We start from the raw sequence: 21,497 nt of genomic DNA on the forward strand, positions 1-21,497 counted from the left end.
ATATTTTTCTTCCACCAGACTTGCATTGCGGCCGGTGAACACCACATGTTTATTGGGCTATTACTCTCACACTTTGTGGGAAACTGTTGCACAAGTGCTGCCACAGGTCCCAGAAGAGGCTCAGGCCATCCTCTCCCAAGCAGTATCAGACTGGACGGATGCGGAAAAGTTCGCCATTCATTGTGGTCTCGACACGACCTACATGCTAAGCAGATCAATATTATCGATGGTGACTCTTCAACGCCACGCCTGGTTGAGGACTTCTGTTTTTTTTTATTTAAGGGATGTTCAGGCCCCTCTTATGGTCATGCCTTTTGATGGTACTCATCTCTTCGTGGACAAGGCAGACCTGGCGCTGGAGCACTTTAAGAACTTGTGAGCTACGGCCATCTCCTTAGGCATTTTCAGTGGCTTTTCTCCCTTTTTGTGGCTGCGGAAGGGGCTTTCTGCCGCGCTAGCCGTAACTTAGCCACAAGGTGCACAAGCCTCTGTGCGGTCGTGGGGGTGGCTCATTCCGGCCCAAAGTGGGTCAGGTGGCCAAAGGTATGGTCAGCCTCTCAAGATCATGCACAGCCATTTAGAGGAAGGAACAGCCATCACCTTCACCACTGGCAAAACATCACCTTGAACAGGTGGGTCCTCCAGATAGTCCAAAGGGGAACTCCCTCCCCTTCGAGACTACCCCTCCCTCCATGCCTCACTCTTACGTCTGGCTGACTAAGGATCACCTGACTTTGCTTCAAGAGGAAGTGATGACTCTTGGCCAATGGAGCAATAGTGAGGATTCCGGCACCAGAAGTAGGCTATGGTTGTTATTTCCTCTACTTTCTGGTCCTGGAGGAGGAAAAGGGTCTACGGCCTATCCTAGATCTGCGAGCCCTCAACTACTTCCTCAAAAAGGAAAAGTTTAAGATGCTTACTCTAGCTCAGACCTTATCTGCTCTGGACCCAGGAGACTGGATGGTAGCGTTGGACTTCCAGACCATCTATTTTCACATTCCCGTCTCTCATCGACACTACCTGTGGTTTACAGTAGGCCACTAGCACTTTCATTTCATCGTGCTTTCCTTTGGCCTCACCAGCGTCCTTCAGGTCTTCACCGAGTTGATGGCGGTGGTTGCAGCTTATCTGCGTAGATTGGGGGTGCCAGTTTTCCCCTATCTCGATGACTGACTATTGAAGTCGATCTCGCCCCAGGCTGTCCTCTCCGCCTCCCGGCTGCTCGAACCTCCTGCATTTGCTGAGGGTTCACTATCAATGTGCCAAAGTCACACCCGATTCCCTCTCAGACGCTCCCTTTCATTAGAGCTGTTCTGGACACTGTGCAGTTTCGGGCCTATTCTCCCTAGCGGCGAGTCCAAGATACTCCGACCATGATACCGATGTTTAAGCATTTATCCTAGATTCTGGTGAGAATTATTCTGAAGCTGTTGAGCCTCATGGCCTCCTGCATCCTGCTAGTGACACACTCCAGATGACACATGCAGACTCTGCAGTGGGATCTGAAGTGCCAGTGGACATAGCATCAGGGGAATCTCTCCAAAATGGTCCAGATCTTGGAGAGAACTGCACAGGACCTGCAGTGGTGGCTAAACAACCACGATTGGGTCAGAGGCAGATCCCTCTCCCTTCCTCAACCAGACCACACAGTAGTGACAGATGTCACTTCAGGATGGGGCGGCCATATGGGAGAGGTGGAAAACCGAGGACTGTAGTCTCAGCAAAATCCAGACTCCACATCAACTTGCTGGTGCTCTGAGCAGTTTGCTTGGCATTGAAAGCCTTTCTTCCTTCAATCAAGGGAAAGCTGGTTCAAATGTTCACGGACAACACCACCGCCATGTGGTTCTGCAACAAACCGGGCAGGTGGGGTCGTGGAGCCTTTCTCAGGAGACCCTGCATCTCTGGGCATGGCTGGAACAGCACGACGCCCTGGTGGTTCAACACCTGGCAGGTTCTCTTAACACCAGTGCGGATTAACTCTGGCGTCGATGCCTAGCGAATCATCAATGGCGTCTCCATCTGAAAGTAGCACAAAGCCTCTTTCAACAGTGGGTACAGCATTGGTTAGATCTGTTGGCCTTTGCTGAGAACTCGCAATGTCCACAGTTTTGCTAGCTTGAGTTGCCAAGGCGGCACTCGCTCGGAGACAGACTCCATCTCGAATGGAGCTCAGGCCTCCTATACAGCTTTCCGCCAATACCACTTCTGGCTAAAGTCCTCAAGAAGATCAGGAGCGACCGAACCCAAGTTCTTCTTGTGGCTCAGGACTGGGCACCGGCAGTCTGGTATTCCGAGCTTCTCCAATTGAGCATTGATCCTTTGATCAGGCTGCCCCTTTGGGAGGATCTTCTGTCGCAGCAGCAGGGGAAGGTCTTACACCCGAACCGGTCCACTACGCCTTTTTGCGTAAGTGGTGGCAGTTGATAGCATTCAACCTAACTCCCGAAGTCTGTAAAGTTATTTCGGCAACCAGGTGTCCCTTTACCAAAATGGTGTATGCCTGCCGGTGGCACAAATTTAGTAAAATATTGTACAGAAAGGTCTATTTATCCTCTTTCTGCTTCCCTTTCTCATGTTTTGCTTTTTATTTTGACCCTTGTCATGCAGGGCTCTGCCCTGGGCACTCTCAAAGGATACCTTTTGGCCCTGTCTGCCTTCCTCAGGCTGCTAGACCAACCCTCTTTATTCAAATCTCCCATTGTAAATAGATTTCTCAAGGGACTTGTACATATTTTCACAGCTTCTACTTTCTTTATGCCTCAGTGGGACCTTAATGTGGTTCTCCGCTTCCTTATGTGCTCTCCATTTAAGTCTCCGCATAATTGCCCCCTCCAGCTGCTTACTATCAAAACAGCATTTTTAGTGGCAGTTACATCTGCCAAGAGGGTGAGCGAATTGCACACTGTCATCCTAGCCTCCTTGCCTGACCATCTTCCCTAATAAGTTGGTGCTTTGCACTAGGGTCTCTTTCTTTTCGTAAGTGGTAACACCATTCCACGTGGGGCTATCTGCCACCCTGCCAACTTTCTACAATCCTCTGCACCCCTCTAAAGAAGAGGAGCGACTCCACTGCTTGGACCCAAAAAGAGCGTAGCAGTTCTACTTTGACCACACTAAAGACTTCAGAGGGGACGACCAACTCTTCGTGGGGTATGTTGGCTCAAAGAAAGGTTGTGCGGTGCATAAGAAGAATATCTTGCGATGGGTCTTCCTCTGAATCAAAATGTGCTACTCTCTGACTAAAATAAAGCAGCCTCCTGAAGGCTTAAGGAAACATTCCACCAGAGCTAAGGCTGCGACCATGGTGTTGAAACATGGAGTTACAGTCCTTGTCATTTTTCCGGCAGCAACGTGGGCATCGCTGCACACGTTTGCCAAGCAGTACTGCCTAGACAGTCAAGTCCGTAGGGACGGCCTTTTTGGCCGCTCTGTCCTGCAGGACTTTCTAGTCTAACTTATCCACAGTCCCTCTGCCGGGAATGGTATTCAGAGGTAATGAATTTGTGGCTAGATGTCTCTATCAGATGAACAAGTTACTTACAATTCCATACCGTCCTACCCTACCTATCTAAATTGTGGATAGGTTTTTAGAGTCAGGGCTGTTCCCTTTCAGGGACCTAGTTGTTCAAAACAAACCAATATCGGTGCACTTCATGGCTCTCCGCTTGAGTCATGTAAAGTAACTGACAGCACGTTGAGGTGCCACCTATATAGGTGACACGGTCGTCACAATGGCACCAACGTCGTCACTCGGAGCCGGCACATGCCAGGGGTATTGCTTAAAGAAAAATCTTACAGATCCACTTGAACACTTTAAAAATTCAAAGGTAAGATATCTGCAGCTCTAAGGCATTACCCAATGGTAAGTAACTTCTCCATCTAACACAGTAAATTCCACACTCGCACTTAGACACGTTTCTCTCACTATATTGCTCCTTTTCTAACACTCCCCCCGATGAGCCAAAAACAATCCAAAAGAGGAGCCGAGCAACATCCACAATACACACCGGAGGAGGAGTCACTATACCTCGTGAGTCAGACTTCTTCGAAGAAAAACAACTTATATTTGTCTGTTCCCAGCACTAGATGGCAAGGCAATGCTAAGCATATGAATGTATGGCACTTCACGCTATGAATAGATGCTTACGGGGTAAGTAACATTATCATTTAACATCATTCGGTTCCTCTACAAATCTTCACTGTATGTATGTAGCCATTGATATAGCACACCCCCACTCAAAAGGCAGCGGAGCACTTGTCTGAATCAAGCACTAATTCCAAGTTGTAGCATTGAGGTCCTGTGGAATATGGCTTATTTTCAAAGAATTCTTTCCATCTTCTCTTCTCAAAGAAGAGTGTGATGCTTGGTGTGTATCCAAGATGGTGGGAGCCAGCATGGATGAGAATTTGAAGAAAACAATGAGCCCTTGTAATGCTCCCTTCTCTGATTATCTGTACTGTCTTACTGTAGCATCCTTCTCAATCTTTAACAGTTTAGCTCCTGTTTGAGGACAACCTTTACATTTTGCGTTCATAAATTTGCGTTTTAACAAATCAGTCAACATCAATGTATCTTAAGTGTTTCTTCTATTCAATTTTCACAGGATAAAGATAAAGTTTCCCTGAACAAAACTCCGAAGTTGGACAGAAATGATGCCGGCAAGGAGGTGAAGGAAAAAGCAACAAAGAGAAAATTACCTTTCACTGTTGGAGCAAATGGAGAGCAGAAAGATTCGGATACAGGTAACTGAAAATGAGTGGACAGTGCTTCCCATCCTTTCTAGTGCGCCCAATCGTTCCCTGTAAAACGCCAATCTTCCTAATGTGAAGTCCTATATGTACACGCGTTAGTGGACAATCCTCTATCTAATTTTCATTACTAATGTGATGAACGTGAAAATATTTGAATGGCTGTTGCCATACCCAATTGTTAAATCATTTTGCTGCGCAAACATTTTAAGAGGCATTGCCACGCTCCTGGGGCCCTGTTAACCCCGGTCATTCTACATTTTATATGGTGCTTATTTGTTGGTTTCAAAGAAGCTGTGAATTTAGGGTCAAGCTCAGGAGGGATAAAGAACAGTGGTGTAATGATTTTATTATTGAAGCTATGCCTGGACATTATTCCAAATTCCACGTTTCCCTCTAAAGTATTATCACCCTGCTATTCCTCAACATGGGGCTTTTTAGGGAAGGTGTCAGTTGTGTGGCTAGACAGTTGCCCATGTCCTAAAAATGTTTTTTCTATGCAGGAATGTGACTTAATGCTAATAACATATGGTTTACTATGATGGCTTGTGGGCAAAATGTTTCTCTTTAAACCTGTCCAAATCTTTTGAGGATTTTATCAATATCACATAAGACACTTTTCGTGAATGTAGTTATAACGGAGTTCTATACAAATTTGTATTGTATCGTTTTGGTAGATTTATGAACTGTCATTTCTCTACTATAATCAGCGCAGTAGCAAGACTCTTTACTTTGCATGCAGTGCACATAACTGTCCGGTTCCATGCATACATTGTTACAGCAAGATGGCTTAATGAGGTAATGACCTGTTTTGTTCTACTAGTTAAATGCAAATCCAACTCTGCTTTCATTCTTTAGAGGTATGTAAATTGATGGCCACTATGAGTAATTCCAAGATCTGCTTTTAACAGTTCTGGGAAACAGAAATGTGGGCTTAAGCGTTTCAAAAAATTGTTCCTCATCCTTTTCCTGTTTGAGGATCTTAGGGAAGTGGCATTGTGGTACAGACTAGAATCTCTTCTCTGTGGATTTTATTTACCAGCAGAACCCCACCAGGAACTTTTCGGCAAGTTTTCAATATACATTTCCTAAACTCATCAGTCTAACCGGTTTTAATTCAATTTCTTCATATTCTGGCTCAGTAGGAACAGCGTTGCTTAATGCAGCAGTAAAGAATGCATGTACCTAAGAAACCCTTGTATGCTGACTTCTCGGGGATGATTTCCTGGCTGAATGAACGAGAGCCATCAGTCCAGGCACTGTAAATAACCCACTTCACGTATAGCAAACTATGGGTTGGACTTGTGCCCTACTTAGTAAAGCCAACACTAGCACATGAAGATACACTATTTAAAAATTCACAGAGATTCCTTCTTTTTATTATTTCCTGACATCCTTGACATAATGTATGTACTCATATTTTTCTTCTATGTGATTTGTTATAGATGTATTTCTTTTTGCTGACATCAAAACATTTTTGTTTAAGATTTTTCTATTACTCAAACTTCAATTGGTGGTATTTTTGCTCTTTAATTGAATGTAGAAAAATTGAGATTAAATATGTAGAACTAAGACTGAGAGGCTCTAGGATGGGGTGAAATAGCGTTTTTGGTGAGTAGCGCACAGCAAGTTGCAGCTCCTTTCCTGAAGAAGAGTAGAGTCTAGCTTCTCAATATTGAAACTTTTTTTAGGTATTTAGTTGGTTTAGGTGCGTGTCGAAAATGTGCTTTACATTTGTGGAAATAAAGATGGTTAGGTTGTGTTTGGGGGAAGAGTTCTTTAGGTCAGTGGCTATTCCACAAAATGATTGCTTAATGGCTTCAATTGTTTTGCAGGAGTGAATCCTTGTGCCTGTGGCTCTGCTGACCTCCCGATGGTGTCCTTAGGTGTAATTGTGTCTCGCCTGCATATTGATCAATAATGACCCTCTAATCCGCTAGCTATATACTTCCTGGTTCAATTCAAACCTTAAACAAGGTCATGGAAATTAAGGACCCTTGGGAAAAATCCAATAACGTGTTAGGATCTCGAGGTGTGCGTGCTGATCTTTATCACTTGCTCTCTCTAGTAGAGGAAGAGGAGCAGGCGTTCAAAACTTAGTTTCTGAAGTCCATTCTCTGTTACAACCTGTGTATCATCCCGAGATGATCAACCATGCAAGTTAAAAATGCAAGATACAGTGAGGTCAATAAGCAAATGTCTACCATTCAGGATGTAATAAATATCCAGACATTTTAAAGTTACAGAATTCCTACCAAATCCCACTTGAAACTACCAACGTGGACTGGTGTGAGGACATACATGGCTGTGGCCAGTGACTGGGCACTTCCCCCAAATACTGACATGCTTTCTCCTCCTACCGTCGCTGCAGAGAAGGGGGTGTCATTAGCTATGGTGGGGTGCATGGCTGAGGTCCTGGACCTTGCCTGCCCTCAGTGGCAGTCAAGACTAACGTCTTCACAGACAGCAGTCCCCCCCCCCCCCCCCTCAAAACAGTTTCTCCCATTTAATGAAGCACTCACAGGCGTCCTTCTTGGGAATTGGTCCAAGCCCGCACAAGGGCTCCTGTGAACAGGACGATTGCCTGCCAGCACCACCCCAGGGGGTCCCAACACCCTACCCTGGAGAGCTTCTACTTCCGTGCTGTTGATACATACACAGAACTATGCGTGGGAAAATGGGACCTCGTCTATAGGGGCTAAGCCTTCCTGCCGCCTTAGTACCCACAAGCCCAGGACCGACTAGCTATAGTGTCTCACTCGCTCTCCTGCTCACAAACTGAGAAGCCAATGATTAGATAACCCAGAGCACAACCCTCCTGTATCTCTCAGGAATCGCGGTAAAAAACACCTTTTCGCGCTCACTCTCGTACTCGTCCACAAAAAGATCTGACAAAGACATGAAGATAGTTTAAAATATGTATGCAAAATGCAAAATATCAATACCGGTAGCATTGAAGCAAGGCCATATATCATAAAGGGAGATGTCATTTTATAAAGACCGTGGATAGCAGACTATAAGGCCTAATCACCCTCCACTTGGTAAGCAGAAGTATTATTATATAATAGAAGCTCCCTGGGGTTTGTCAGCAGACCTTATACCTCAGGCCATAGATCGTATTTCTACATCACAGGTGCGTGTTGCTCGTCTCCCTGGAAAGGTCCCTCTCCAAGTGTTTGCCACCTAAACAAGTATCCCCATAATATCAAAGTACGAGCTTCCAGCAAAAACAGCTGCTTTGGTCTGTTTTGTCTAAGTGCTAGGGCTTGACCTGAACATAATAACAAGATTCAGTGTTTGTCGACCTTGCTCACAATGTTCAGACTAAGCTCCAGGAACAGTTAGAGAACAATCACAGCAGAGCATTCTCATGTGAAAGGTGTAAACAGAGCTTTGTAAAAAATAAAAATATGTAGTGGCGTGCGCAAAAGCAGCATCATGGCTATGGGGCTCATGCTAACTTCAAGATTCTGACAGTGACTCTAGCAACCATGTGACAGTGCTATGCCTGTTGCATGCCCTACTAGATGGGGTATACAAGAGGCTGGATACCTTAGGAAAGAAATATTTTTTACCACCAGCATGTCATTGTGGTCCGTGAACACTGCGTGCCATTTGGACTGTTATGCTCTATGGGATTCAGTGGCAGAGATGCAGCCTATAGTTCCGGCGGAGGCCCGAACTATACTTTTCCAAGCTGTTGCTGATGGGAGAGATGCAGCTAAGTTCATGATCAAATGGGACTGTGTAGCATATTGATGCGACACACACAAGGACCCTGGTGGTTCTGAGCGGACTCTGAACAGAAACTATGTGAAATGCTGGGGAGGTGTTAGGATGTGGTTCGGAAAGTATGGCTTAATAAGCAGAGCATGAATGAATCCTGTTGAATAAAGATAAGCACAACCGCAGCTCCTGTGTGTGTCGTAATCTGTTTGCATGCTCCAGGGCTGCAGAAGAAGCTACATCGGGTGATGAGTAGGGTATATGTGCCCAAGAAAAACAAGACTGCTCTCGCTGAAAGTTTGCACGGGTACTTTAAACTACTTCTGCTTGCCAGGTGTGCCAGAATCAATGTAAAGCAGTCTGAGACCTGCACAAGTTGGAGTGAAAGCCCCGCTCCAGCCCATGCATGGCTGCAGAAGCAATCGGAGACCCCTCAGAGGAGCATTTTCAAATTGCTCGCCAGTACTGCCGGTGAGGTTGACGACCGATGCTGCGCTGTGCCCTGAACATATAGCGAGTAGGGAGCGACCTTAAACAAATACCCGGTGGTGGTTTGAGGAAGGAGCATGTACCGTTACAGGCTCCAGAATTCATTACTCTTCCCTTATCAAGGAGGCATTTGCGTTTACCTTAGACATGCCAAATATAATGAAATGATATGGAAACACCACATTCGCGTTATTGGCTCCTCTAGAGACTGACTCTCAACAATACAGATAGTGGCCCGACGGTGGAGTTAAGATTTATTCTCAAGCATGCCCTGACGAAGTTAAATTCTTTGAACGAAACGCGTTGGCTGAGACTGTCTTCACATTTCTGTTGGATAACTACAATAAAGACTATTTCTATGGAAAGAATACTGACCACTTGGTGTGACTTTAACTGAACAATTTGGTAGTGCACTGCTCCAATTATTTTCAAATTTTGTTTTTCTGCTTGGCAGTTTGTGTCCCTTAACGGCGGATGCAGGAGCATTTTGTGCACACCTACTACAATATTATTATTATTTATACCTTATGGGAACACAGCAAAGAGGTGCGGCACTTGGAGTCCGCCGTTAGTTCTTGTTTTTTTATAAAAAGCAACATCAACTATGCAAATGGAGACCAAGCAAACTCCATTATCGTCAAGTTAGTCACACAACGGTTCTTCAGCGTCACTATCCAGTACCAATGAAGAGGATGGGAGCTTTCTAATGATTTCCACCAAAAGACAACATGCACATGTGGGTTAGCTGCCTGTGAAGACCGAAGTCTGGGAAAAGCTCACCAATCAAAATGCAGAACCTCATTTGGTCACTGTCACAGAATTACGCTGAAGGTAAACGGTCACACCCCAACATTAATCATCGACAGTGGGGAATCGATTAACATCATGCCAGTGGAGAAGATCAATAGCCTCTCACATGTGCCACCCCTTACTCCTTCAGATATAAAAATATATACCTGGATAGCCTCTAGATCGTTACAAAGCCAAGGGTCATTCACAGCGACAATGCAACACAAAACTACATCAGTACAAGCCACCATTCATGTTCTACAATGAACCTAGTCCAGTGTAATTTTACTCAGTTTTGCCACAGCGGCTGAAATGAGGTTGATATCCCTCAAATACAACCTCTGTGCTCAACCTGATATCACAAGGCAGTTTCTGTTGTGGTTTCATGGGTTGGGAAAACTCAAGAAGTTTAAAGTCCAGCTCCACATCAACAAAGACATTTGCCCCATTTCCCAGCCGCAGCTTAGTCGCTTTTAATTTGCTAGAAGCTGTAGAGAAATAATTGGCAACACTTCTGAAACAGAAGGAGCCTACTTTATGCCTGAGGAGAGTTTGGCTGGGGTGTGGGCCTGCGAACATTTTCATGTATTCCTTTATCAAAGTATTTACTGTCATCACAGACAACCAAGCATTGCTCACTATTTTTGGAAACTGAAGGCTAAGATGCCCCCTCGCATTGAAAGATGGGGGTTGAGGCTGTAAGAGTACAACTATGAGATTGTTCACAAACCCAGGAAGGATCAGAACCCAGTGGATTACTTTTCACGAGCACCGCTGCATTGCCCTAGTTTGACATCCAGGACAGCTGAAGAATATATCAATTTTATTGTGAGCTCCAGCACACCAGCGGTTCAGTCTGTGGATCAAATTATTGCTGCCACCAACACAGACAAAAGACATGACTATCGTTGAAGAACTCATTGAGACACTATCCTGGAGACAAAGCACCCAGCCTCTGCCTGATGATTCTAAATTCCAAAAGTTCAAAAACATACAGGGTGAGTTAGCAGTCAGCCAAGAAGCTATAATAATGAGAGACACAATCTTCATATCTTAGAGCTTGAGGCAACAGGTCATAGATTGGCCCATGAAGGACACCATAGCATTGTACCCACCAAAAGAGCATTGAAAGACAGGGTGGTTCCCTCGACTAAATGAGCGAGTAGAAAAGGAATTAAAAGCATGCTGTATCTGCAATTTACTATCCCCCAAAGTGACTCAGCATCCACTGACAGTATTTGACCTCCCTGCCCATGCTTTGGAGAGAGTAGTTGTTCACTTCTTTGAACCATTAAGAGATGGACAGCATCTCGGTGGTAGTCGTAGGTGAATATTCACATTTCCCCTTGGGGAGTCCCTGTCATCAACAACTTATGATAGTCCTAGAAATGCCAAAGGACATCGTTGCAACTTGGGGCATCTCAGAGTTCCTCAAGGCAGATAATGGCCTGGTCTACAACAGTAAATTGTTTAAAGGGTTTCTTGCACAACTCCACGTCAAACACCAACAGTACACCCCTCTGGCTCCAAGCCAATGGTGTAGTCGAAAGATTTATGGGCACCCTCAAAAGGTGAACTACGAGCTTCCATGGAAAGAATAGACTTGAGCCAAGCAATGTCCAAGGCCTTCCGGGCCTCTCGATGAACTGCTCACTCCACAACTGGTGAGAGCCTAGTTATTTTGGAGAGCTTTCAAAACAAAGATCCCTCAATGGAAATCAAATCGGTCAGTGAACATTGCCAAACATCTTGACACTGACGCTGCTCATGAGAGTAAAATTAAAGCATATGCTGATCAGCGCCGACACGTCCAGAAAGCAGTCTTTGGCAGAGGAGACTGGGTACTGGTAAAGCACAGACAAACGAAAGATGGATATCCCATTTGCCATCAATTCTTTACAGGTGGTAGCATGCCAGGGACACATAGTGACAGCTCATCGTCCCCGGAAACCCATCACTCTGGACACAACACACTTCACACACAAACCTCGTCACTCACCGGCTCCTGAAGCTACCTCGGAAAGATCACATCTTCTGGTCCGGGTCTAGAGCCTGTGCCTCTGTTGCTTGATGAGAGTGGACCTCAACTTCTCGATCGCCCAAGCCAGCAGTCTTGTGCGGGCTCCTCTCATGCTGATTGAGGAGATGTCATTTTATTGATGCCTATTACTTTTTATACAACAAAGTGGGAGATGTAGCATATTGATGTGATGCGCACTAGGGCCCTTGTGGTTCTGGGTGCACTCTGAAAAGGAACTTCGTGATGTGTGGTGTGGGAAGTGTTAGGGTGTGGTGTGGGAATTATGATGTAATGAGCAGGGTATGAATGGATGTTGGAGAATAAAGATATGCTCAACCTCAGCTCCCTTGCGAGGCTTAATCTTAATCATATTTTCAAATCTGGACTCAATAACAGTGTCCTCTCCGGTTCCTTTGATTTGGTCTGACCACTTTCTGGTTTCCTTCTCCCTTCAGCTGCCAGGGAAACCGGCTTTGAACTGCTCTCGCCCTGTGATGAAACGTCCTTGGCATAACTTGGATGTCAGTCAACTCTCAGATTTGTTGTTAAGTTCAAAACCACAGTTCCCTTCTAACATAGAGGCTGCTGAATCTCTCTTCCAGGATTGGCTGACTCTAGCATTTGATACCAGTATTCCTGCAAAACTCAGTTCAAAGAAGAAACTAGGGCCATTTAATCCGTGGTTTAATGAAACCTTGGTGAAAGCTAAAAAGGTATGTAAGCAATTGGAGCGAACTTGGAGGCGTGCTTATGATTTGGAAGCTAAAAATAAATACTGTGGTGCAATTAAGTCCTATCATAGGTTGATCCGGAAAGCTAGAGCCGAATATATTGCTGACAACATTTTGGAGAGTAAAAATCCCCCTAAAATGATTTTTTCCCTTCTCAGAAAGATGCAACACTCTAATGTGAAAGCAGATCCCCCAGTCTCCTCCAATGCTCAGTGCGACAAACTTGTAGATTTCTTTGTGCGTAAGGTGGAGACTATTTATAATAACCTTCCAACTGCCAGCCTCCATTTGGTTAGTGTCAACACCGATCAAATGGCCAAGGTTGAGGACAGGTTAGTATCTCCTGAACTAACGTTGTGCACTTTTCCTCCTCTTACGCTCTCTGTGACGAAATCATTATGTCGCAATATTAAATCAGGCTCCCCAGCCGATCCTTTGAGACCAGACCAACTTGGTCTAGTTTACACATCAGTTCTACCAGCAGTCAGGGAACTGATAAATCTATTGCTGTCCTCTGCATCATTGCCTGCAACATGGAAACATGCAAAAGTTATTCCCCTTTTAAAGAAACCATCTCTGGAGCCTGTGGACCCGGGAAATTTTCATCCGATCTCCCAACTTCCTTTTTTTAACCAAAGTTACCGAATCCTGTGTAAACACGGTCTTGGCTGAATTTGTAAAACAGAACAAAATCCTTGACCCCTCACAAAATGGCTTTCGCCCCCGCCACAGCACCGAGTCGGCACTCCTGGCTGTAATTGAGGATATCCGTGGCAGCCTAGATGTTGGGAACTCGGCGGCCTTGATTATGTTGGATTTAAGTGCCGCTTCTGACACTTCACATGACATCCTCTTAGGCAGGCTGCATGATATCGGGGTCAGGGAGCTGGCCTTTACTTGGCTCCGTTCTTTTTGGAAAGCAGAACTTTTCAAGTTGCTGTACCACCATACCACTTGCAGGTGCATGACATTAAGCACGGGGTCCCTCAGGGCTCGATATTGAGCCCTGCACTGTTTAACATTTATGTTCAACCCCTAGCAATGGTTGCCAAAAGTAGAAGAATGTCATTGGTATCGTATGCCGATGACACCCAGCTAGTCCTTGCCTTTTCAAAAAACTGTAAAAACAACCTTTTTAAATTTAAAGAGGATCTGTTCGCGATCTCAGACTGGATGACAACCAATTGCTTGCAGCTTAATGCTGCTAAGTCGGAAATTCTTTTGCTAGGGAGAGACAGTGCTCTCTGGTCAGAACAGTGGTGGCCGGATAAACTCAAACCAGCGCCACTGCCCAAAGAGGCGGTTAAGAATCTGGGCTTTTGGATAGATAGGGATCTTTCATTTGATACGCAATCTAAAGTTCTTGCAGGGGTCTGTTTTGGACTCCTGAGGGAGTTGAAATCCCTGCTTGGATATTTTGAACCAAAAATCCGCCAAACCATTCTCCAGGCCACAATATTATCCAGGTTGGATTATGGCAACTCACTTTATCTGGGCGCCAATAAATTGTGTATCCTACGCCTCCAACAAATTCAGAATGCCGCGGCTCGGTCTTTGCTGGCACTTCCCAAGTTCTGCTCGGTATCTAATTTTTTATCAAAGTTGCATTTGCTTCCTATACCCAAAAGAATTCAGTTTAAGTCCTTGTGTTTAGCCCACAAAATTCTGACACAACAAGGCCCTCCAATCTTAATGGACCTGTTAGCCCAGTACATCCCGAATCGCCCCCTTCGCTTGGGATTGGCCTGTACCCCTCGTTTTCAAAGAGTCAGAGCTGGTGGAAGTTCTTTTAAGGTCCAGGCGGTCCACCTCCGGAATTCCCTCCCGTTCTCTATCAGAGGACTCCAGAATCATATGATCTTTCGAAAGGCTTTAAAGACCTGGCTCTTCCCGGCGTAATCTGGTCTGTGTTGGTTGGAGTAGTCTTTTGGCACTTGTCCTTTGGGAAGTGCTGGGTCGCCCCGTGGCTGGGGCAGCTATACACTGTATAAATCCATAAAATAATAAATCTGTTTGAAAAATCCAGGGCCGAGGAAGATGCTAAAGACAGGATACAGCTGACTTGCTAGGCCGAGCGGTTTCATCAGTGGTGGCCTTACTGTGTTATGCCTACCTGAGAACATTTGGCTTATCAGGGGATGTCCAAGCGTTGTTTATGGGCATTACCTTTGATGGCTCCTGTCTCTTCGGAGACTAGGCGGACGCTGCGTCTTTAAATGCCCAGCCACCACGGCACGCAAGCTTCCCAGCATCTGAGTGGCAGAGGACGCGGTTCCCACAGACCTCGCTGGTTAAATAGTCATAGGTTGGGGTCAGTCCACCACCCCTCCAACATCTGCAGCCTCTAAACCCCTTCAGTTTGCCGTCTTGCTATCATGGGCACCCAGTTGGAGGCAGGATACGCCATCACCTACCCCACTGGAGGTCTGTAACATCAGACTGAGTTCTTCAAATTGCCTGAAGGGGTTACTACCTCCCCTTCGTGACCCAGAATCCATCCATAACAGTCACAGAGAGGGTGCGGGGGCAGGGAGCTATTAAAAGGTCCTGTACCCTTGCTCCCAAGACCAAGTATGAAAACACTAGGAGGGTAACTGTTCCTAAGAAAGTGTGCGTCAGGATGGATAATAGCAAGAGGGAGGGAGTCTTCCTTCATCCTCTGGCTTTGCTCCTCGGGTCAGCACTTCAATACCCCACGGGCCCCGCGAGAGGGCTCTTTGGCAGAGATCTTTTCAATATAGCCGCGATGGTGAGTGCAGGTGCGTGGAGTGAGTGAAATGTGTAAATTAAAACTACCTAAGGGGCCATGAGAAATTTAATCTGGGGTCCCCTTGGTATGGATAACAAATTATGCGTATTCTTAACTTATAATTATGAAATATGGCAATCTTTCAATATGTGATGGTCAACATGTTTCATGCCTCAGGGGTCCAAGAGGGATCCATTGCTTTTCTTCAGGGCCAAAATATATTAGTAGTATCCCGATCCTTAGTCAGGATTAGGTGCATGGATTTATGGTCTCAAATGGTTACCTTAAAGCGACTAAGTAGTGGAGTAAGTCAAAAAAGTACCTACATTGAATAAACCTAATGAGGTCTCCTAATCCAACCTGAACGATCAAACAAATATGTTAGTGTGTACTTTTGTGGAGGTATATATAATCCCTGGGGGTCCACATGGAGTACATAAATGGCATTGGTGTATAATCCATAAATCAAGGCATGCTAGGAGCGCAATGCAAAGCTCCTGTTAAGCATGTTGTAGTGTCCCACATCCCAAATATTAGGTGAGTGACGTTTAGGTAATTTACAATATGAAAAAAAGCGAAAACAGGCGCTCACACAACCTGTATAAAGTGACCCAAGGTAAGGGTAGGGATATTTTCTTACTCTACAATCTAGGAATTAGTGCACCGTGGGTCGTTATCAGAGGATCACGTCAATGTTGTGGTAGAAATTTGAAAGAGCATAAAGATGAGATCAAAAGATGAGGTGAGCGTACCAGTGGAGATGCAACGTTCCACTAGGAGGAGTACTTACATAGAGGATTGCGGTAAGAAGCGTGTTCACCTACCCTTCATTCTGTTCGCCCGGAGGTAACAATAGCCCGAGGGGAGGCACGGTTAAATACAGTGCAGGGCATCAAGCTTAACAGTCACTCAGTGCTGCCATCAAGTAGCAGTGGACAAGCGAGCGTGGCGTAGAGACACTTGTTACTCAGGAAGATGGAGTAGCGGCCATATTAGCCTGTCATCCTTAAACTAAGTTTGTCAATATAGGAGCACATAACCCTGGAAAAAGTACTCGTGATGAGACACAGCAAAGCTCATATGGTACTGCCAAAAAATAAAGGCAAGTAGTCAAATGGCCGGTAACTCGCTAATAAAAGGCCCCTATTTGAGTGACGCAAGTCTAAAACTCATGCCGGATGCATAAGTGTGGTGGTTATATTAGAGAAGGACAGAATAAAATAGTTTTGTGTCTGTATATGCTCATATATGTGTTGGTTCGTGGTAGAAGCCAGCACAGTCGGGCTAGGATTTAGTTCCTCATGGTAAAGCTAAGATGTGTGGGGTGGCGCTAATGTACGACCCACCGGATCGTTTTGAATAAGGGAGTATTGGTCATGTAGGTGGAAATGTGATGCCTACACATTATTCTGAAGGGGTAAATGCAAGAGGAAAAGTGTGCCAGTAAGTGACAAGACACTAAACATAAACGCCTCAAAAGTCAGTTGTCTAAACTTGGTGAAGGCGGAAGGACTTCTCCATAAGTGTGCAGAAATCCAGCCAATATACATATACTTAAGCTATACTCGAGGGCTTTGGGGTGCTGGTTTTATCTGGTGCACTCGATCCAGTGTATGTCATCGTTGAGCCCTCAGTACGAGTCTTAAGACGAAAGACCAATTGTTCTTTGTTAAACAGTAATACAGTGTTCCATCTATTATTGACCTAGAGGATCATCTACTTGATGGTTTCAGCTGTGCGATTAATTTCCAGAAAATGGTCCGACATTTTTGTGGTAGATCTTTTGCACTGGATGTTACTATGATGTACTGTAATCCTGGTTTTGATCATCCTGCTGGTCATCCCGACATAGCTTAGTGTGCAGGGTAGGTGATAAGATAAATACAGTTCTTAACCTTTTCGCTGCGGCACGCGTTCTGCCGATGTGCAGGCGAATACTACGCATGCGCGAATCGGACGGCCCCCGGCCGTTCTGCGCGCACGCCCACCGGGACGTCAGACGGCCGGGGGCTGTCCAGCGCACGAGAGAGGTTAATATTACAATTTGTATGACTCCTTTGTTCCCATTACAGAGTCTCCCCCAGATCGATCTCTTTTGTTTGTGAGTGAAAGCGCATGCTGTTTACGTCCCACATGGGTAATGACCGATGGAAGGCCCCACAGGGTCCGCTGGGACCCCCCTGGGGAGAGGTGGAGGTAGTGTGTGAACTAGGTCTCCCGAGTTACTAGTGCGTTTGTACACAAACAAGGCCAGTGTTGAGGTAGTGTGTGAAGGTGGTAACATCGGTTAGGGTGTCTACAGTTTCCTTCTCTTTGGTCTCAATCAAGGATTCACTGCGATCGTTCCTTGCCCTCTTGTATGTTTGGTGATTATCCTCGATGGGTAATTGTGTGCTGTCAGGTTGGTACTGAACTCCTTGGCCTGCAAATCGGATTCCCTCAGCATGTTGCAGTTCCGTCGCAAGCGGAGAAATTGACCCACCGAAAGGTTGTCTCGTAGGGCTTTTTGGTGGTGACGGCCATAAAGGAGGAGATTGTTCCGATCTGTAGGCTTTTTGTAGCTGGTAGTCAACAGTTTTCCAGCTTCTTTGGTGATCAGTAGATCCTGGAATGGTACTGAATACTCTGACATGGTGCTGGTAAATGATACTTTTGGTTTGAGTATTTATCCAAACGCATAATTTAGCATACATTGTCACATCTCTGTTATACTTTGCTTTTTCAGCGGGTTCACCCCAGACTTTTTGCTTTTTGGCCTCTGGGTTTTGACCTATTTTTCTTTGGTTTTATGACTCTGGGCACTTTACAACTGCTAATCAGTGCTTAAGTGCATATGCTCTCCTTGTAAATTGTTTATAGATCGGTGTTGCCATATTGTGCTTATTTGATTTACTACTAAATCCCTAGTACAGTGCACTAATGTTACTAGTGGGCCTGCAGCACTGGTCGTGTCACCCACGCAAGTAGCTTTTCAAAGATCTCAGACCTGCCCCTTCAGTGTCTGCGCCCAATTTTACTTGCCATGTTGACCTGGCAAGTGCACTCACTTGCCAGGCCCTTCCCTTTTCTTACAAATAAGTCACCCCTAAGGTACGTCCAAAGTGCCCTGTGGGCAGAGTGCGGTGTATTTAAAAGGTAGAGCATTTATTTGTGTATTTTTGCATGGACTAATAGTGAAATACTGTTTATTTCATTGTCACTGTTGAAAGGCTATTGCTCCCATTGGTTAACATGGGTGCTGCTTGGTAACACTTTACAAATGTAGTTTGCCAGTGGGTGCTCATAGAAAAATTGAGTTTAGTATACCTGAACTCAGGATTTAAAAATACATCTTTTAATAAAGATGATTTTTATATTGTGTCTGAAAATACCACTTTTAGAAAGTGGGTTTTTCCTTGTCTAACCATCCTGTGTGCCTCTGCCTTTTGTGCTTTCCCTGTCTGGGTTTAGAGTGAAAAGAGGGGATGTGCATTCACACTAGACCATCACAAGGGAGAGGTTGAGGTGTGTCCTGCCTTTCCTGGGTGACTCATAGCCAGGCTGAATAGACCGGTCTGCTTTTAGAGTAGTGGGATGAGTTGTTGCTTGCACCTGGATGGACTGTGGCTGCCTCTAACAAAGCTGTCTCCACCTCCTGTGGTGAACCTGGCCTGAGCCAGGCTAAACTGGTTTATGTGGGCCAGAGGAAATTTGTACCAACTTCAAAGGAAAATGTGGTATAACTATTGGGACCCTGACCCCTGAACTTTAGATTACTACTGGACTAAGGAACCTGCCAGGAAGAAGAGTTGGAAGAGCTGCCAGGAGGAGTACTGCCCCATTACTGTTGTTGCTTTGAGTTGCTGAAAACAACAAGAGAGTGAGGGAAGAACAAAAAGTAAGGGCCACTCTTAGTCCCCCAAGGTAAATATAATCAAATCAATGAAAGAGTGTGCCTAGAATTTATTGATAGAGCACAACTGTAGAATCCAATTAGGTTTCTTAATAAAGCCCTCACTCACCAACCTGGTTGGTGACCTGCTTCATCATCTGGCCCCACCGGGAGAGGCCGAATGCCACCCCTGTGTGCTTCGACGCCAGAATTACTGCGGAGCTGGTAGTGTGTGTGTGTGGTGAGTAGTGAAAGTGATTGTTAAAAATATCTTGTTTGTGTCAAAAAAAACTTTATTAAAAGCCAAATAGACATGTATAAAAACAGTGTGTAGGATGTAAGAGCTGAATAGATTGTTCAGCCAAGTCCCTTATGATGTGGTCAACATGTTTCTGCCTATGTGTTATGTTGTAAGTGCGAAAAATATAAAATTCATATAATTATGGTGTCTCCCGCATTGCAGAGGAACAGAGTTTATTATGGTGTGTAGTCAAAATATACACCATGGGTCTCGGGAGGGGGGTTGAAGCTACAATGGCACAACGCCCGCTCAGCTAGGCACCCGCTTGGCACCTGTTTGATCCCTCGAAAACCGGGCCCCGATGGCGAGCCAGGCTAAACTGGTTTATGTGGGCCAGAGGAACTTTGTACCAACTTCAAAGGAAAATGTGGTATAACTATTGGGACCCTGACCTCTGATCTTTAGATTACTACTGGACTTAGGAACCTGCCAGGAAGAAGAGCTGGAAGAGCTGCCAGGAGGAGTACTGCCCCATTGCTGTTGTTGCTTTGAGTTGGCCTGCAGTTGCTGCTTCTGTCTTGGGCAGGTAAAGGACTGGACTGTTCTTTTTGAGTTCTAATTATCTCCAAGGGCTTGATGAAGAGCTTGCTTCCTGTTGGAAGTCTCCGGTAAATCAAAGACTTCAACTTCTGTGTACCAGCATCAGTAACTGGATGTTTCAGCTACCACAGAGGAAAAAGGTAACCAGACATAGTCAACGCCGCCATTGCCGGCTCCGTGACCTAAAGGCACCGCAAAGGACTTCGCACCGCAACCCTGATCTCATCGACTATGCTGTATGATGCCACCACAGAGCCGCTGCTTGCACCGTGACCTGTGGGCATCGCACTCGTCACCGCCGCTGCCTGCACCATGACTTGTAGAATCTGCTCATGGAGAACACTGAGCACCATCCCACTTTGCACCGCAGCCCTATTCTCACCGATGCCGCCGCTCCGATCGGACCTCTACGCTGCTGCTTGCACTGTGGTTTGGGGGCGCTGCTCTTAAGGTACAATTCTGATGGATGCATCTGCTTGTGGATTCCTCACCTTTTGAATATCCCCTGCGCCAGCATTCCGCAGAAACTTTTTCCTAGCTCTCCACTCCGACGTCGTCACAATACCACGTCTCCGCTTGCGTCTTCGCGTGACGTCACTGGAGCCATAAGAGTGCCTCGTCGGCGTGATGACATCAGTTTCCTTTGTGTCCGCACCGTCGACGCGTAACCGTTTTCTGGGACTCTCCATACTGTGTTGAGTTACTTTGTTGTTATCTTCAGTTTTAACTGTTGCTTTGCGACGGCGACTTAGAGGAAGTCAGGATTCAAGCCCTGAGTGTGGGGGTCCTATGTCCATCACTTACCCCCATGAGGACTGTTTGTGGTGTTTGTCGTCTGATCACGACGTGGAGGGCTGTTCCTGCAGTCGTAAAATTAATCCAAAATCTCTTAAAGAAAGGGAGGCCAAGCTTTTTATGGCAAAAGCAGAGAAAGAAAAATGAGGGCGATTAAGGTTAACGTAGTCGACTTCGCATGCTTCGAAGTCGAGGAAGCACAAGAAGAAGAGGAGACATGGCACTCAGCGCCGTTCATCGAAGGGGAAGACTTCGAGATCACCTTCTCCGGCTCCCTGACGTTGTCAGAAAGACTGTGTCGCCATTTCCTCCGGTGACTCGGGAAAGATCTCCTTCTCTAGAAGGTACTCCGTCGCGGTCGCTGACACCGAGGGGCTCGTCTGACTCGGAGGGCATGCCAGTTCAGGATGATCCTTCTCCTGTACTTGAGACTGAACCTGTGGGCTCCGCCAGTGGATTTGGCAGTTACGGCATCGGATGCTCCTCGTGGGGAGGTTGAATCGACTACGTATCCTCAATTTCCTACTCCAGGTTCAGATCCTACGCATTTTCTAAATGCAATGTATGGCGTATTTGCCAAGGCAGCCTTTCCCTCTGGAGCACCTTTGGGTCCCGTGGGTCTGCTGGCCTTCAATTTGGGCTTGCCTCAGCATTATGCCCATGCACCCTTAGTGCCCTTCATGCCGACGGCGCCGTCATGGCAGTTTCCGGCTCCAAGATTTTCGACGCGGGAC

General features: G+C 45.9%; 1 protein-coding gene across 3 annotated transcripts in view; it reads left to right on the forward strand.

The window, feature by feature from the left end:
* Positions 1–21,497, forward strand: part of ANKRD11 (ankyrin repeat domain 11) — a 1,275,279-nt gene that overhangs the window by 748,658 nt on the left and 505,124 nt on the right. For all 3 annotated transcript variants that reach the window (XM_085639477.1, XM_085639476.1, XM_085639475.1), the window contains one exon: positions 4,608–4,746. In XM_085639477.1, coding sequence (XP_085495603.1) covers positions 4,608–4,746 — 139 coding nt within the window. The remainder of the gene's footprint in view (positions 1–4,607; positions 4,747–21,497) is intronic.

The sequence above is a fragment of the Triturus cristatus genome, chromosome 12, assembly GCF_964204655.1.
Source record: "Triturus cristatus chromosome 12, aTriCri1.1, whole genome shotgun sequence".
NCBI lineage: Eukaryota > Metazoa > Chordata > Amphibia > Caudata > Salamandridae > Triturus > Triturus cristatus.